This window comes from Scyliorhinus torazame, chromosome 17 (genome assembly GCF_047496885.1).
Source record: "Scyliorhinus torazame isolate Kashiwa2021f chromosome 17, sScyTor2.1, whole genome shotgun sequence".
NCBI lineage: Eukaryota > Metazoa > Chordata > Chondrichthyes > Carcharhiniformes > Scyliorhinidae > Scyliorhinus > Scyliorhinus torazame.
The window spans coordinates 12,228,939-12,248,377 of NC_092723.1; the positions used below are offsets into that span (position 1 = coordinate 12,228,939).

Here is a 19,439-nt window from a genome sequence, read left to right on the forward strand (position 1 = left end):
CATATGGGGGGGATGGAGAGGAAGGGGGCATGTGGAGTATGAAGGCATGAGGACTGGGGCGTATGGGGGGACAGTTGTTGGAGGGGTAGTGGGAGTAGGGGGTGGCGTAGGTGGCACAGCTGGCCCTGGGTGGGCCGGGGCATGGAACCGATCTGGGCGGGGGCACTGCCAGGTGCATTCCAGTGGGGAGGCTGCCTACCCACCCGTGCGGCCCGGTGGTGGTCGTTGACCTTCCTGTGACACTGGATGCCAGTCCTCGTCACGCTCCCTGAGCTTACGGCCACTGCCACCTTATCCCAGGCAGTACTGGCTCCCCTGTGGCTGGCCCTCCTCGACCCCGGGTGGAACAGGACATCCGTCCTGGCCTCCACCGCACCCAGAAATCTGCCCAGGTCAGCTTCTCCGAAGCGTGTGGCTGGTCTCCGTGACGACTGGCTGTGAGCTGAGTGGGGTCGGCTGAGCAGGAGCAGTTTGAGTGCTGCTGTCACTTGTTAGTGGGGGACTGGCCAGTGTGGTCCCAGGTAAATTAGCTAGTGAATGATGATTTACGGTGTGAATCCCATGGGGCCTCGTTAAGTGGACCAATGAACGTTTTATAGCGGTGACGGCCTCGCCGGACCGAGCGTCGGGAGACGCGCGGCATTTCCCGCTCGCTACCACAGAGCTGGTGAAATCTCGCCCCTGAAATTGTTTTCAGCACTAGGGAGCTGAACTCAGAGATCGTGCCGCCATTTTGAAAGGATGCTCTGAGTGTGCTTGTGGATCCGATCCCACCCATAGACAATGTCACACCCCATACATATAAACATTACCCCCTCCTCCCCGAGTGAGGACACCCCGCTTTGGGAGCCCTTGGGTCCCCATCTCTTCAGTTCTCCCCCCACACCCCGTTACAGGCCCCTTCCCTCCAGGATCCCTACCTGTCACCCCCACCAACCTCCTAGAGGCCCCTATGAACTGTCCTGCGCCTTCAAAGATGCCCTCCACCCACCTTTCATGGGCATGGCCCCCCCATCAGGCCCTGTCCCTTGTCAGTGCCACTCTGGCACCCGGGCACCCTTGCACGGACACACTGGAATCCTGGACATGCTCCTGCAAGGGTGACAGTGCCAAGGTGCCAGCTGGATAGTGCCAGGGTGACAGTGCCAAGGTGCCAGCTGGGTAGTGCCAGGGTGACAGTGCCAAGATGCCAGCTGGATGGTGCCAGGGTGACAGTGCCAAGGTGCCAGCTGGATAGTGCAAAGTGCCCATGTTCCAGGGGGAAGGCCAGGGAGGCCACCCTGCACTTGCCTGGCCACTCACTGGCCTCGGGAGACCCCCGGATGCCATTCCACCTGGTCTATGTTTGTATAGACCAGTACTGAACGGGGCCTGGCTGCAATCTCACTGGGGAGGCTGGTAAATCTCAACGGTTTAAAACCTACGTAGGCGCCTGCCATTTGGCCACGCCCCTTTTGGCGGGATTCTGACGCCTCGTGGGGCTTGGGTATAATCCTGCGCGGCGTAGACTGACGGAAGGCCTCTCCCAGGATCTCCAAGGATCCACGCAGAGAGTGCAACGCAGCCGGAGATCACACCCGACAGCTCCGATATCCCGAGTCTCCACTGCAGTGCAGAGTCGGGCAGGTAGAGGGCAGCGGTCAGGAATTCGATCTGTGTTACACAAACCCAATTCATGGCCTGTCCAACATTCCCACCAAGGATTTCAGATATGTTCGGATAAACAATTCCTTTAACTATCAGGCATGGGACCAAATATCACATGAGCTGCTCACCACACCTTTCTGTCTCTGAGCAGTATTAAATGTCACTGAAATTAATGGCAAAAAAATAATCAATGTCATGATCAGCCCAGAAAGTATGAAAAATAGTAGCAAGGAGCAGAGTTTAACATGTTTGATTGGTTCTCTGATACGATGGATGGTATTCACAGTCACCAAGACGACAGGCTGTGGTGTCAGACATCAATCTCGAGGCTCAGCGCATTTTCCTGTCTCTGAACATGATTAAATATCACAGAATCAGGGGCGAAATTCTCCCCCAACGGCGGGATGCCCGCCGACTGGCGCCAAAGCCGGCGCCAATCAGACGGGCATCGCGCCGGCAAAAAGGTGCGGAAGTCTCCGCATCTTTGGCGGCCTAGCCCCAACATTGAGGGGCTAGTCCGACGCCGGAGGGATTTCCGCCCCGCCAGCTGGTGGAAATGGCATTTGTTGCCCCGCCAGCTGGCGCGGAAATGCGGCGCATGCGCGGGAGCGTCAGCGGCCGCTGTCAGTTTCCCGCGCATGCGCAGTGGGGAGAGTCTCTTCCGCCTCCGCCATGGTGGAGGCCGTAGCGGAGGCGGAAGGGAAAGAGTTCCCCCAGGACCCCGGAGCCCGCCCACGCCGCCTGGTCCCGCCGGTAAATACCAGGTTTGATTTACGTCGGCGGGACAGGCAATTCCTGGGCGGGACTTCGGCCCATGCGGGCCGGAGAATCCAGCGGGGGGTCCCGCCAACCGGCGCGGCCGGATTCCCGCCCCCGCCCAATCTCCGGGAGCGGAGACTTCGGCGGGGGCGGGGGCGGGATTCACGGCGGCCAACGGCCATTCTCCGACCCGGCGGGGGGTCGGAGAATGACGCCCCAGATGTTTGCACTCAGCCAAGAGACAGATAATGCTCATTGTACAGCACTTGTGTGGCACAAATATTAGTTGCCACTTGTCGTCGCAAGCCTGGTATTGTCCAGGTCTTGCTGCATTTGAACATGGACATCTTCAGCATCTGGTGTAGTCGCGAATGATGCTGAAAACTGTGAAATCATCAGTGAACATCCTCACTTCTGACCTTATTGTGGAAGGATGGTCATTGGTGAAGCAGCTGAAGATAGTTGGGCCTCGAACACTTATCTGTATTTGCCCTTAAAAAGATGGTGGCAGAGCAGCACAGTGGCACAGTGGTTAGCACTGCTGCCTCATGGCTCCGGGGTCCCAGGTTCGATCCCAGCTCTGGGTCACTGTCCTTGTGAGGTTTGCACATTCTCCCTGTGTTGGCGTGGGTTTCGCCCCCACAACCCAAAAGAGATGTGCAGGGTGGGTGGATTGGCCACGCTAAATTCCCCCTTAATTGGAAAAAATGAATTGGGTACTATAATTTAGTTTTAAAAAGATGGTGGGGAGCTGTCTTCATGAACCATTGCAGTGCATGTGGTGATGTTGCTTCCACTCACTGTGCTGTTAGGGAGGAAGTCTCAGGATTCTGACCCAGTTGTAGTGAATGAAAAGTATAAATGTCCAAGTCGGGATGATGTATGACTTGTAGGATGCAGTGTTCATCTGCTGCCCTTGTCCACCTACGTGGTACAGGCCCCGAGTTTGCACGATGCAATTGAAGAAGTTTAACTGAGTTGTCACAGTGCATCCTACAGATGGTAGACAATCCTATCGATGGTACACAATGCAGAGATTGTACACAATCCTATAGATGGTAGACAATCCTATTGATGGTTCACAATCGTATAGATGGTACACAATGCAGAGATTGTACACAATCCTATAGATGGTACACAATGCAGAGATTGTACACAATCCTATAGATGGTACATAATCCTATTGATTGTTCACAATCCTATAGATGGTACACAATGCAGAGATTGTACACAATCCTATAGATGGTAGACAATCCTATAAATGGTACACAATCCGATAGATGGTACACAATGCAGAGATTGTACACAATCCTATAGATGGTACACAATGCAGAGATTGTACACAATCCTATAGATGGTACACAATGCAGAGATTGTACACAATCCTATAGATGGCACACAATCCTATTGATCGTTCACAATTCTATAGATGGTACCCAATGCAGAGATTGTACACAATCCTATAGATGGTACACAATGCAGAGATTGTACACAATCCTATAGATGGTACACAATCCTATTGATTGTTCACAATCCTACAGATGGTACACAATGCAGAGATTGTACACAATCCTATATATGGTACACAATCCTATAAATAGTACGCAATCCGATAGATGGTACACAATCCTATAGATGGTACACAATCCTATTGATCGTTCACAATCCTATTGATGGTACACAATGCAGAGATTGTACACAATCCTATAGATGGTACACAATCCTATAAATTGTACACAATCTGATAGATGGTACACAATCCTATAGATGGTACACAATCCTATAGATGGTACACAATGCAGAGATTGTAGGTTGTAGAGGTGGAGGGTGTAGTGATCTGTACATCTGTACATACATCTGCACATACACCAGGGACTACAGACAGATGTAACAGCCACAGCATCACTAGAGGGCAGCATTAGAGACGGGTATAAAGGGTCCAGCCCAAGGGAGGATCCGCCTCTTTCAGAAGCACAGGGCTAGGGAGCAGCAGCACACAGAGACAGCTCAGCATAGGCAGTTTACCTTAGCTTCACTGGTCATACCTCTTGACTGTATTATATCTAGTTAAGCTCTGGAAACAGAACAAACCCACTGAATAAAGTATTTCTGTGAACTGGAAGTCTACAATCTTTATTCAGACTTAGAGAATAACATAGAGGGAGTGAAATTTTAGTTTGGTGTTTGTGGTGCCGATCAAGCGGGTTGCTTTATTCTTGATGGTGCCAAGCTTTTTGAGTGTTGTTGGACCCGTGGTGGCGGCTGGGATCCAATAGGTAGCAGTGCTGATCAGGGCTCCCTTTCAGGATGGGAAATGTCATTGACAAGCGACGGGAGTATGGAATACCGTCGCTGAGCGGACTGCACGGTGCAGGGAAACACACGGCTGGGGGGGGGGGGGTCGGAGAATCCCGCCCTGAAGCTTTGATACAATGGCCGTAGTTCAGACTACAGGAGGATGGAGTGATACAGAGAGGTGGATGTGCTGGTCAGATTCCAAAACACAGACCCTGTGTGAGATACATTACTGGTGAAATTCATTTGAAATTTGGACGTTCCGACAGCATCTGAATGTTTGTTTCTTTCCCACAGAATCCGTCTCTGTTCCTGTGCTCAGATTTTTATCATTGCCAAATGTCTCATGTTCTGGGGGCTCAGTGACCGTCTCCTGTGAGTCTGTCCGGGGATCCCTCCCCATTCAGTACACATGGACTGAAAAGACCCCGTCTGAAGAATCAAAGATCTCCGACACCAATGAACTGGATCTCCGTTGTCAATCCTTCAAACAGCAACAGCATCAATATTACTGCACAGCCTCAAATAATCAGGGGGAACAATCCAGTGAAATGGTGAATGTTTCGGTAATCAACCTTTCAGAGCAGAACTGCAGTTATGTGGCGAAAATCAGCAGCAATGGTAAGTGTTACTGTAAACAATTGAATCTTTTAATTAATGTTGATCCAAATTGGTCGCAGGTTAAGTTTCGTCAGTCATTCTGAATTCGAGGAGTTGACCAAATTCACTTCATTTGGTTTATCAGCCGTTCTAAACAAGGTCATTGATTTGCATTTTTCATATAAAATGGTCAGAAATATTCCCCAAAACAAGTGGAAACATTGCAGAAACTCCAATTATCCCATGAAATAAAAACAGAATCTGATTGGATATTGTGTATATTATTGCTCTCCTCATTTAAGGAAGTAGCATGTTCACTATTGGTTGTGACAAGAGGCCTCAATACAGTCAGAAAGAAGACAGTGGCTGGAATCCTCCATCTATTCCCGCTGGCGGGATTCTCCGCTCCCGCTGGAGTGAATGGAGTATTGACTGAGCACCCAGTTCTCCGTCCTCGCTGGCAAGTCTTCCAAATCCATTATCCCAAACATGTCCCGAGGTTCCATTTGGGAAGAGTGCTCTCTCCGTTGGCTGAATGAGCTGAATCCGAATACTATCTTCATGTCTCAACAGGAGTTGGATATACTTGTGACCTTTCAGCAACAATATCACCAGCAACTTCTCCGAGATCTACATGTGTCAGTAAAAGGTACAGTGTTCTCATTGCTGTTGTTTCGATTAGCATTGTTTTCAAATAGAAATTAATTATTATCAGTTTTGGCATAAGGATTTACAATTATTTACCAGAATGGAAATAGTGGCTTTGTTTATATAATGTTATTGTGTTAGCTTCCTGACAGTCGCTGTTACTATTAGTGGAAATTCAGACTAAGAAGTCAACATTTTTTGTTTGCTGCCCCTCAGATGTTGCAGTTTTTATTATTCATGTGAATCACTTCACCATGTACTCAATCTCATAGATTGTAGTTGTTACACTCCAGTAATGGCAGATTTCCTGTGTGTTCTGGAGTATCTCAGACAGGAACATTTCAATCACTGTCATCTTCTCCTTCTCAGTTGCCCAGTTTTGTTCATTGTCGCTAAACTGAGAGGGTTAAAGGTCGTCTGCTTCCAGTTGGTTAAGAATTTCCTGATAGGACTATCATAATATCCACTCGTGTATATAATGAGATTCAGACAGGCAGTGATTGACACACAGGATAACCAATGAACACACATGACACAGAACAACCAATCGCCAGACAGGACACCGCCACGATAAAGCCCACAGGGCATTAAGACTCTCCCTCTCTCACAGGACACAGCTACTGAGATAGTTAGAGTGCACAAGCCAGTGAGCACCATCTCCATGCGGTAGAGAGCTAGTCTGGTCAAGCCAGAGGAGGTTATCAGTTAGATTGATAGAGGGTCAACCCACAGCAGATTATGTACAGCAATCGGCAAGTTCAATAAAACAGTGTTGGACCATCTGTGTCGGAAGCCTGTTTCTAGTTTCACTGCATCCAGTTGCAGTAAACATTGAACCAACTCACTTAACACATCATGGTACCAGGGAGCTATTAATTCTAATGAACCGACCTCGAGTGAATCTGCAATGACCAGCAAGCAGCCATCCAGCGGCATGGAAAAGATCCAGCCCCCTCCGCAACTCCGGATCTCCGGCAACCTCGGTGCCAACTGGAAAGTCTTCAAACAGAAGTTCCTCCTGTACATCGAGGCCTCCGACCTCGAGGCAGCATCGGATGCCAGAAAGATTGCGCTGTTCCTGTTAACTGCGGGGGATCAAGCCATCCACATCTATAACTCGCTCACGTTTGCCGATGGCGAAGACAAGACGAAGTTCAAGACAGTTCTGCTGAAATTCGACAGCCACTGCGACATTGAGGTGAGTGAGAGCTTTGAACGGTACATCTTCCAACAGAGGCTTCAGGGTAAGGATGAAACTTTTCAGTCCTTCTTGACCCATCTCCGCATCCTAGCGCAGTCATGTAACTATGACTCGATGGCTGATTCCATGATCCGGGATCAGATTGTTTTTGGGGTCCAGTCCGACTCCCTGCGGGAGCAGCTCCTCAAAATCAAACATTTGACCCTCTCAGTCGCCATCGAAACGTGCATTGTCCATGAGCATGCCAGAAATCATTACTCCCCCCTTAGGGCGGCAGAAACTGCAAAACTGGCCTCCCACGAGGCAGAAAGGGTGCAGGCCATCCCAAAAATGCAAGGCCTGAGCATTGAGGAGAGTGGCCATTTTGTGCGCTTTTGCTGGGTCCCTACGCATGCGCGCCACGACCAGGTGGATGATGAGGCCGAAGACCCTAATGCGTACGTGCGAACATCGGCCGACCGCCGTCGATGGCGCACAGAACGGGCTGACGTGTCTAAATTGTGGCTCCGCCCATTTAAAGCGGCAATGTCCAGCCAAAGGAAGGCGATGTCTACAGTGTGGAAAGCCTGGCCACTACGCGGCCTTCTGCAGGTCCGCTCCACCGAACAACAGCCAGCGATCCCAGCTGCAGCGCAGACGTGTCCGCTGCGTACAACAAGGCATGCAGGATTCTGATCCAGACAGCCCAACGGACCCTGATGCTGACTGCCTCGAGTCTCCATATCGGGTGGGCATCATCACCACACGCGAGCTGGTCTCCACCGCGCCTGCAAACCGCCTTCCAATCCGGAGTGTGGGTCCTGACGACGAGTGGTGTGCTGTCATCACGGTCAACCAGTCTCGCATCCGATTTAAATTGGACACTGGCGCGTCTGCAAACCTCATATCACAGTCGGACCTCGACAGTATCCGAGACCAACCTAGCATTCTTCCACCAGCGTGCCAGGTCCTTGACTACAATAGTAATGCCATAGCTGCCAGTGGATCGTGTCAGCTAGGTGTCTCTCACAAGGAAATCAAGGCGACGTTAAGATTCAAGATCGTCCAGCCTGACAAGGCATCCCTGCTCGGTGCTCGCGCATGCAAACTCCTAAATCTGGTCCAGCGAGTCCATGCCATGTCCTCAACACCGGCGACTGCCTCGCCCAATCCGAATCTCCAGGCTGAGATAGACGACATTCTCACACAATACCACAGTGTGTTTGATGGGATGGGCATGCTCCCATATCGCTACAAGATATTGCTCAAGCCGAATGCCACTCCAGTCATCCATGCACCACGCCGGGTGCCAGCTCTCCTCAAGGATCGTCTGAAAACGCAGCTACGAGAGCTCCAAGACCAGGGCACCATCTCAAAGGTCACGGAACCAAAAGATTAGGTCAGCTCCATGGTCTGCGTCAAGAAACCCTCTGGTGAACTCCGCATTTGCATCGATCCCAAAGACCTGAATCGCAACATAATGCGAGAGCATTACCCGATCCCGAAGCGCACAGAATTAACCTGTGAGATGGCTCATGCCAAATTCTTTACCAAGCTGGATGCCTCCCGCAGTTTCTGGCAGATACAGCTGGACGAGTCCAGTCGGAAGCTGTGCACGTTTAACACTCCGTTCGGCAGGTATTGCTACAACCGCATGCCTTTTGGTATCATCTCAGAAGTATTTCATCGCATAATGGAGCAAATGATGGAGGGCATCGAGGGGTGCGAGTCTATATGGGCGACGTCATCATCTGGTCCACGACGCCCGAGGATCACATTGCTCGCCTCAAACAGGTTTCCCAGAGGATTCATGAAAATGGCCTCCAGCTCAACAGGGCCAAATGCTCGTGTGGGCGGTCCGCTATCAAGTTTCTGGGTGACCACATTTCACAGCAGGGTGTGCAACCTGACGCTGACAAGGTGCTGGCAATCAATGCCATGAAGACCCCAGAGGACAAAAAGGCGGTCCTCCGCTTCCTCTGGTTGGTAAATGTTCTCGGAAAATTCATTCCCAACATGGCATCCCACACCACGGCCCTCCGGCATCTCGTTAAAAAGTCGACAGTGTTCCAGTGGCTTCCCGCACATCAAGCGGAGTGGCTTGAGCTGAAGGCGAAGCTCATCACAGCCCCAGTACTGGCGTTCTTTGACCCAACCAAGGATACCAAGATATCCACAGACGCAAGTCAGGACGGCATTGGGGCGGTGCTCCTCCAGCGAGACGACTCCTCAGCCTGGGCTCCAGTGGCACATGCATCCAGGGCAATGACGCCTACCGAACAACAGTATGCCCAGATCGAAAAGTACGGCATACCACTCATAGTAATGAGTGACAACGGTCCATGTTTCTACAGCCAAGACTGGTCCGACTTTGCATGAACCTACCACTTCAGGCATATCACATCCAGTCCCCATTACCTGCAATCAAACGAGAACGCCGAGAAAGGGGTCCGTATTGTCAAGCAGTTGCTGTGCAAGGCTGCAGACACAGTCTCTGATTTCAACCTGGCGCTGTTGGCACACAGGGCAACCCCTCTGTCGACTGGTTTGTCTCCGGCGCAGCTGCTCATGAACCGCAACCTGAGGATGACTGTTCCAGCCATCCATGTTCCAGACCTTGACCGCCTCACGGTGCTGCAGAAAGTGCAGCAATCCAGGGACCAGCCGAAGATCACGTATGATGCTCATGCCACGGATCTGCCTGCGCTGGCTCCAGAAGATGTTGTTCGCGTCCAGTTGCCTGAGGGAGGCTGGTCAGCCCCAGCTGTTGTCATCAGACAGGCTGCCCCGAGGTCTTTCATTGTTGAAATGGCTGATGGCTCCATTCTACGGTGCAACAGGAGGGCGCTGCGCAAAGTTCCCTGCCCACCAACTAACCGCACTTCTCCGCATGTCATCATGCCCCCTCAGGACATCTCGCCCCACGTGGCCACCGATCTGGCAGCGATCCTGCCTCTCCACGAGGCCACCGACATGGCAGCAATCGCGCTTGTCCAGGTGCCGTCGTCCCCCCCCTCCACCTCTGAGGCGATCGACAAGAATTCGTCGCCCGCCACAAAGACTGAATCTATAGACTTAAATCTTGTAAATTTTGTTCAGTATCCGCACGATAGACACCGTCCCATGTACATATGTTAATTCATTCACCACTTGTACATAGTCATGCATGTATATACCGCCACGTTCCAAAATTTATTTAAAAAAGGGGAGATGTCATAATATCCACTCATGTATATAATGCGATGCAGACAGGCAGTGATTGACACACAGGATAACCAATGAACACACACAACACATAACAGCCAATCACCAGACAGGACACCACCACTATAAAGCCCACAGGGCATTAAGACTCTCTCCCTCGCACAGGACACAGCTACTGAGATAGTTAGAGTGCACAAGCCAGTGAGCGCCATCTCCATGCGGTAGAGAGCTAGTCTGGTCAAGCCAGAGGAGGTTATCAGTTAGATTAATAGAGGGTCAACCCACCGCAGATTATGTACAGCAATTGGCAAGTTCAATAAAACAGTGTTGGACCATCTCCTGTGTCGGAAGCCTGTTTCTAGTTTCACTGCATCCAGTTGCAGTCAACGTTGAACCAACTCACTTAACACATCATGGACTTGCAGCAGGGAATTGTAGGATGATAAAAACAGGAAGTTCTGGAAAAACTCAGAGTTCTGGGGTGGGATTTTCTCACCCCGGGGGCCGGCCGGAGAATCGCCGGGACCGTCGCAAATTGCGCCACGCCACCCCGACGGCGATCCGCCAATTCTCAGGAGAGCAGAGAATTGGCGCCATTGGTGCCGGCGTGGCGCCGGTCGGAGGCCGCTCTATGCGGGCCCCCCCCCCCCCCCCCCCCCCCGCAACAGCGATTCTCGGCCCAGGATGGACCGAGCGGCCACGCTAAAAAAGCCGAGTCCCGCTGGCGCCGTCCACACCTGCTCTTACCTGCCGGGACCTCGCCGTGGGTGCACCTGGGGGGCGGCCTGGTGGCGGGGGGGGGGGGGGGTCTGACCCCGGGGAGAGCCTCCGCTGTGGCCTGGCCCGCGATCGGGGCCCACCGATCGGTGGGCCGGCCTCTCGGGCTTGGGGCCTCTTTTCTTCAGCGCCGGCCCATGCAGCCATGTTGCGTTGGGGCCGGCGCGGCAAAGGGAGCCACTGCATTTGCGCGCATTGACGCCGGTCCCACTGCGCATGCGCAGACCCGCGCCGCCCATCTGACGCCGGGGATCGGCAGCTGGAGTGGCGTTGGGTCAGAATTGCTGCTCCTGAGGCCATGTTGACGCCGTCGAGAAATGCAACGGCGTTTACGACGGCGACAACACTTAGCCTCAGGATCAGAGAATCCCGTCCCTGATATTACAAACACAGACCAGACCTTGGCAGCGAATAGGTTCCAATGGCAAAATCACGCCAGCGCCAAATCCCGATTTTCCGTCGACAGCGGCAACAATGCATTCCGGAATGCCTGTATCGTAAACACTGTTCGCATATCATTAGTAGGCCCGACCCGGTATTGTCCGGGGCCGCCGCGATTCTCCTCCTCCGATGGGACAAGTTCCCAGTGGCGCGGGTCACTTGTGCTGATAAAAATCGGGAAACTGGCGTGGTGGCTGATGGAGGAGAGAGGCAGGAGGTAGGCCACAGAGAGGAGCGACTGCGGGTGTCGAGCCGGACACTGACCAGGCTGGCTGGGGGGGCTCCTGCCGGGGGAGGGGGGGACAGGGAAACAGCGAGTGGCCAGGATAACCCCTCCCACGGGACTGGGGCAGTGTCCAGTCACGAACCGCCATTACCGCGGCTCTCATGCTGCGCTCCCACGGACCACCCACCTTGGCCCCTGGTTCTGCACAGTGACACCAGCCATATGGGTGCCCCAACTCTGCACCCCCCCCCCCGGGCCCCCCGCCACACCCCCCGGCCCCCCGCCACCCCCCCCAGCCCCCTCACCCCACACCCCAACCCCCTCACCCCACACCCCAACCCCCTCACCCCACACCCCAACCCCCTCACCCCACACCCCAACCCCCTCACCCCACACCCCCACACCCCAACCCCCTCACCCCACACTCCAACCCTCTCACCCCAGACCCCAACCCCCTCACCCCACACCCCAACCCCCTCACCCCACACCCAACCCCGTCACCCCACGCCCCCAACCCCCTCATCCCACACCCCCAACCACCTCACCCCACACCCCAGCCCCCTCACCCCACACTCCAACCCTCTCACCCCACACCCCAACCCCCTCACCCCACACCCCAGTCCCCTCACCCCACACCCCCAGCCCCTCACCCCACACCCCAACCCCCTCACCCCACATCCCAGCCCCCTCACCCCACACCCCCAACCCCTCACCCCACACCCCAACCCCCTCACCCCACATCCCAACCCCCTCACCCCAGCACCCCCAACCCCCTCACCCCACACCCCAATCCCCTCACCCCACATCCCAGCCCCCTCAGCCCACACCCCCAACCCCCTCACCCCACACCCCAACCCCCTCACCTCACACCCCAACCCCCTCACCCCACACCCCAGCCCCCTCACCCCACACCCCCAACCCCCTCACCCCACACCCCGAACCCCCTCACCCAACACCCCAGCCCCCTCACCACACTCCCCAACCCTCTCACCCCAACCCCCTCACCCCTCACCCCACACCCCAGCCCTCTCACCCCAGCCCCCTCACCCCACACCTCCAACCCCCTCACCCCACACCCCCAACCCCCTCACCCCACACCCCAGGTCCCTCACCCCACACCCCAGCCCCCTCACCCCAACCGCCCACACCACCCTCACCCTACACCCCAGCCCACTCACCCCACATCCCAGCCCCTTACCCCACACCCCAACTCCCTCCCCCCACACCCAGCCGCCTCACCCCACACCCCAACCCCACACCCCAACCCCCTCACCCCAGCACCCCCAACCCCCGTATCCTACACCCCACACCCCTCACCCCAGCACCCCCAACCCCCTCACCCCATACCCCAACTCCCTCACCCCAGCACCCCCAACGCCCTCACCCCACATCCCAACCCCCTCACCCCACACCCCAACCCCCTTACCCCACACCCACACCACCCACACCCCAGCCCCCACACCCCAGCACCCCTCACCCCAGCCCCCTCACCTCAGAACCACCAACCCCCTCACCACAGCAACCCCAACCCACACACCCCAACCCCCTCACCCCACACCCACACCACCTTCACCCCACGCCCCAACCCCCCTTACCCCAGCACCCCCGGGCCCCTCACCCCACACCTCAACCCCCTCACCCCAACCGCCCACACCACCCTCACCCCAGCACCCCAACCCCCTCACCCCACACCCCCAACCCCTTCACCCCACACCCCAGCCGCCTCACCCCACACCCCACACCCCAACCCCCTCACCCCAGCACCCCCAACCCCCGTATCCTACATCCCACCCCCCTCACCCCAGCACCCCCAACCCCCTCACCCCATACCCCAACTCCCTCACCCCAGCACCCCCAACCCCCTCACCCCACACCCCAACACCCTCACCCCACACCCCAACCCCCTCACCCCACACCCCAACCCCCTCACCCCACACCCCAGCCCCCTCACCCCAGCACCCCTCACCCCAGCCCCCTCACCCCAGCACCACCAACCCCCTCACCCCAGCACCCCCAACCCACACACCCCAACCCCCTCACCCCACATCCACACCACCCTCACCCCACGCCCCAACCCCCTCACCCCACACCCCAACCCCCTCACCCCACACCCCAGCTCCCTCACCGCAGCACCCCTCACCCCAGCCCCCTCACCCCAGCACCACCAACTCCCTCACCCCAGCACCCCCAACCCACCCACCCCAACCCCCTCACCCCACACCCACACCACCCACACCCCACGCCCCAACCCCCTCACCCCAGCACCCCCAACCCCCTCACCCCACACCCCAACCCCCTCACCCCAACCGCCCACACCACACTCACCCCAGCACCCCAACCCCGTCACCCCACGCCCCCAACCCCCTCACCCCACAACCCCAACCCCCTCACCCCACACCCCAGCCCCCTCACCCCACAGCCCAACACCCCTCACCCCAGCACCCCAACCCCGTCACCCCACGCCCCCAACCCCCTCACCCCACACCCCAGCCCCCTCACCCCACACTCCAACCCTCTCACCCCACACCCCAACCCCCTCACCCCACACCCCAACCCCCTCACCCCAGCACCTCAACCCCCTCACCCCACACCCACACCACCCTCAGCCCACGCCCCAACCACCTCACCCCACACCCCAACCCCCTCACCCCACACCCAGCTCCCTCACCCCAGCACCCCTCACCCCAGCCCCCTCACCCCAGCACCACCAACTCCCTCACCCCAGCACCCCCAACCCACACACCCCAACCCCCTCACCCCACACCCACACCACCCTTACCCCACGCCCCAACCCCCCAACCCCCTCACCCCAGCACCCCCAACCCCCTCACCCCACACCCCAACCCCCTCACCCCAACCGCCCACACCACCCTCACCCCAGCACCCCAACCCCGTCACCCCACGCCCCCAACCCCCTCACCCCACACCCCCAACCCCCTCACCCACACCCCAGCCCCATCACCCCACAGCCCAACACCCCTCACCCCACACTCCCAACCCCCCTCACCACTTCCCGCCTGACCCCCGTCTGGCTGTCTAACCATACATGCTGTCTTGTGTCTCCCAGGACCAGCCGGCGATGGGCCAGGCCCATCCGAAGCCTCCCGTCCCCAACCAGTGCCCCCCAGGGGCACAAGCACCGACGGGGAGGCCAGCCATCACAACAGCCCTCTGCGCGAGACGAGCCAGGACACCACGACCCAGGGGACAGAAATGCATGACATTGACTTTCCGGCACTGCTGTCTCCAACACCCTCCACCATCTCAGAGACAATCACCTCGGTTGGGCAATTTAGTGAGGAGGCTCCTGGGACACTCACTGGTGCGCACCACACAGCCGCTCCAGTACAGCAGGTGGAGGTAGGAGCAGCCGAGGGGCCGGACGGTCGGAGTGCAGCCCAGCCCCAGCAACCAGCGTCTGCCCAGTCGGGTGCTGTGCTCCTGTAATATTCATTCCCACCCACAGTGCAGGTGCAGGCAGAGACCCAGGGACCAGAGGAGGGGATGACAGCCGGCTTCCAGCACCTGCACACACTAGTGAAGGAGTCTAACGCCTGCAGGAGCAGGGGGCGGTGCCGGTCGTGCGTGCCCCGCAAGCCGAAACGGACATGGGTCATGTTTTGCAAGGCCTCGGGCTCTCTGTGCAGGCGGGGGCCGTTGTCCCGGACAGGGCTGCCCACTTACAGGCAGACATGTGCCAGAGCCAGCTGCAGATTGCAGCAGGGCTCCTCAGCGTGGCCCAGTCTTAGCAGGCCATTGCTGAGAGCGTCGCCGCCATTGCCCAGGTGCTGGCCGGCGTCGCACAGACCCAGATGGAAGTGGCATAGTCCCAGACAGGGATGGCCCACTCCATGTGCTCCATGGCCGCTAACATTCAGAGCCTGGTTGATACCAGAGCAGGCATCCAGGACTGGCAGCGCCAGATGTCGGCGGGGCCTCGGGGTTTGGCTCCGCTCGTGCCCCCATCCCATGGAGAAGCCCAGGGGGCCATCGCTCACCCTGAGGGAGGAGAAGATGCATGGGCCCGTGCCGGTAACTCCTGCAGGGGAGGTGCTGGAACGCCTCAGCACCTCGGACTCCCACCCACGGGTGCAGGGCAGTCTAGTTATAGGGGCTAGGGCACAGACTGTATATATTTGCTCACAATAAACACCTGCTAACACCTCTGAGAGCTCTGTCTGATGGGTGTGGGTGTGGGGCGGTCAGAGCTGGCCACTGGAACTGGGCGCTGGGGGCCGGGTGAGGCCCTGCGGGTGCACCGTGTAACCCCTCCCCCGACCGTCCCCATCACCCCGTCCCCAGCTATTCGACAGGGCCATGTGATGGACTGGCCAGCTGGCATGCAGGGATCACCCAGGTGGGACGTGCTGCTGTGGGCAGGAGTCAGACAATGTCTAACGATGTGGAGCACGGAGCTCATCGCAGACCAGACTGTCATCAACCACCATCCCATGGACCAGACCCGCTGTCACTGCCAACAGTGTCCCCAGCTCATTGTGCCGCAGGTATATAAAATGGAGGGGGGTGGTTCGGTACAGTGGGAGGTGAGGGTGGGGATTAATGATTGCGCCAACACGAACAAGTCATGCACACTGCCCGGGTACTGGGCGCAGATGCGCAGGATTCTCATCTGGGGGTCACAAACCACCTGAACGTTCATGGAGTGGTACCCCCTCCCTGTTCGTGAACACCAGCCTGTCATCCGCTCGTGGCTGCATCGATGACCCCCTGGACCCGGGCCATCCTGGCAACGGCAGTGAACCCCACTGCCTGGGCATCCTGGTGGCCACGGTCCACAGGGAACTGTATGTACCGGCCCGCAATGGCATACAGGGCGTCCATCATGGCACACGGATGCACATGTGCGCAGATGCCTGTAAAATGTCGGACAGGTCCCCACTCGGCGACTGGAACGACCCCGTCGCATAAAAGTTCAGGGAGAGGATGTCACCCCCCTCCCCCACTCCCATGCGGTGCCAGGTGTGCCATCATGTACGGTCTATTAGCTTTTATTGGGAGAGGGATTGAGTTTCGGAGCCATGAGGTCATGTTGCAGCTGTACAAAACTCTGGTGCAGCCGCATTTGGAATATTGCGTGCAATTCTGGTCACCGCATTATAGGAAGGATGTGGAAGCATTGGAAAGGGTGCAGAGGAGAATTACCAGACTGTTGCCTGGTATGGAGGGAAGATCTTATGAGGAAAGGCTGAGGGACTTGAGGCTGTTTTCGTTAGCGAGAAGAAGGTTAAGAGGTGACTTAATTGAGGCATGCAAGATGATTAGAGGATTGGATAGGGTGGACAGTGAGAGCCTTTTTCCTCGGATGCTGATGTCTAGCACGAGGGGACATAGCTTTAAATTGAGGGGAGATAGATATAGGACAGATGTCAGAGGTAGGTTCTTTACTCCGAGAGTAGTAAGGACGTGGAATGCCCTGCCTGCAACAGTAGTGGACTCGCCAACACTAAGGGCATTTAAATGGTCATTGGATAGACATATGGACGATAAGGGAATAGTGTAGATGGGCTTTAGAGTGGTTTCACAGGTCGGTGCAACATAGAGGGCCGAAGGGCCTGTACTGCGCAGTAATGTTCTATGTAATGTTCTATGTAATGTTCTATGTATGTTCTATGTATTTTCTATGTGGCAGGTGCGTCTGACAGTCTCCAGGCTCATCCGCAGTCTCCTCCTGCATGCCCGGTCCGGGAGTTCCTCGAAGGACATGCAACGCCGGTACACGCGGGGCCTCATCTGGCGCTTAAAAGTCTGCCAGCCTCAGCTTTTTATGATGGTTTGATTGCACCACCGGCTCCCAAAAGATATTTGCCTTTCAAACTAGGATTTGTGTTAAAACATGACTGCAGCAGTCACACACACACTAACACAGATTTTAACACTTATTGGATCAAATACATATAATAAAATCCATCTGAAATTCCTACATTCATCACACCGACATCATCTGTCGAGAGAGGAACAGAGTTAACATTGAGTTGAACATGACTATACTACAAATCAGTGTTGGATGGTGTTATTCTGCGTTCCTTAATCACTGAACAGATACGTCACCATTGCTATACTGCACCACACAGTGCATCCGCCCCAATGACCAGACAATTTATAAAATTATTTCTCAGATTTTACTGCGGATGAGAGATATGCTGTGGAAATGTAATAAAATTTGTTCCATTTGATCTTTATCTGATAATCATGAAGTTGATCAGTAAAACGTTAGTTTATTTTTCCAGCGGTCGTGCCCTGTCTCTGCTGCTTTACGTTGCTACAATACACTGAGGTCACAGCAGAAACAAGTGATTTACGTTTCAAACGTGAAGTAGTCTCATTTCCTGCAAGTAATGTTGTAAGTTTTCCGTTTTCCTCAGTTACATTATCTGGGAAGTGATCCGCTGGGGGCTCTTTACTCTGCTGGTGATTTGTGCTGTTTCAGTCACATGGTGTACAGGGAAATCTAAGGTGAGCTTTACAGATTTTACAAGAATCATTCTGAGCGCTTTGTAAACCCTCCATCAATTATTCCAAATACATTGATCACAGATATTGGGAAGAAAATCTTGCGTTGATGTAAACTGTGGTATATTTAAAAGGATAGGCTTGCAGACCACAAAGGTGCAAACAAACAAGAGCTTTATTGGAAAGGTGTTGTCACACAGGCTGCTAGAATAGACTGACGTTTAGCCCGCCCAAACAGTTGATAATGTCATCCATACGTCACGCGGTCGACCTAGGAACAAACATGAATGCACAAAACCTACAACAGAGGTTTCTGCAATGAAACACAATGTAACATTAACAAAAACTTACAAGGTGAATAATTAACAAATGCAACAGCCAATAAGTTAGATGTTTTGGAGGACCCGGATTTCTGTGTGGTTGTCGGCGAGCCTCAAGCATCTGTGTTTTCATGTTGGCTCTGGTGTCGTTTCGACGTCGTCCGTAAGTGTCTCAATCAGAGTTCATAGAATTTATAATGCAGAAGGAGGCCATTTGGCCCATCGAGTCTGCACTGGCTCTTGGAAAGAGCACCCTACCCAAGCCCACACCTCCACCCGATCCCCATAACCCATAACCCAACCCAACACTAAGGGCAATTTTGGACACTAAGGGCAATTTAGCATGACCAATCCACCTAACCTGCACATCTTTGGACTGTGGGAGGAAACCAGAGCACCCGGCGGAAGCCCACGCACACACGGGGAGAACGTGTAGACTCCGCACAGACAGTGAGCCAAGCCGGGAATCGAACCTGGGACCCTGGAGCTGTGAAGCAGTTGTGCTAACCACCATGCTACCGTGCTGCCCTAAGTTGATGTTGTGTTTGCAAGTTGACACTGTTGGTGTCTGTAACTGGGGTACTGACATCCACAGTTGTTTCTGGTACTGTCAGGTTTCAGGAAGGTCTAGGTATACACTTGGCACAGTTTGTTGTGACTCTGTCTCTGGCAAACTAGTTCCAGTTGCTAAAAATTGGTGGGCATGTCTTCTCCCCAAAAAATCGTCCTGAGTTTGAATGGTGTGGGAGACCGGTTGTGTCTGTGCTAATACGATGGCAGGTATCCACTTCTCACTGAGGTACAGTTCCTTGCCAATACTTCTTGACCATTATAAAGACGTGGGGCGTGATTCTCCACTCCCGCGCCGAAG

At 55.1% G+C, this 19,439-nt stretch overlaps 1 protein-coding gene across 1 annotated transcript in view; it reads left to right on the forward strand.

Annotated features, from left to right (window-relative positions):
* The window catches only part of LOC140393717 (polymeric immunoglobulin receptor-like), an 83,089-nt gene that overhangs the window by 22,948 nt on the left and 40,702 nt on the right, over positions 1-19,439 (forward strand). The window contains exon 3 of the mRNA XM_072480036.1: positions 4,999-5,322. Coding sequence (XP_072336137.1) covers positions 4,999-5,322 — 324 coding nt within the window. The remainder of the gene's footprint in view (positions 1-4,998; positions 5,323-19,439) is intronic.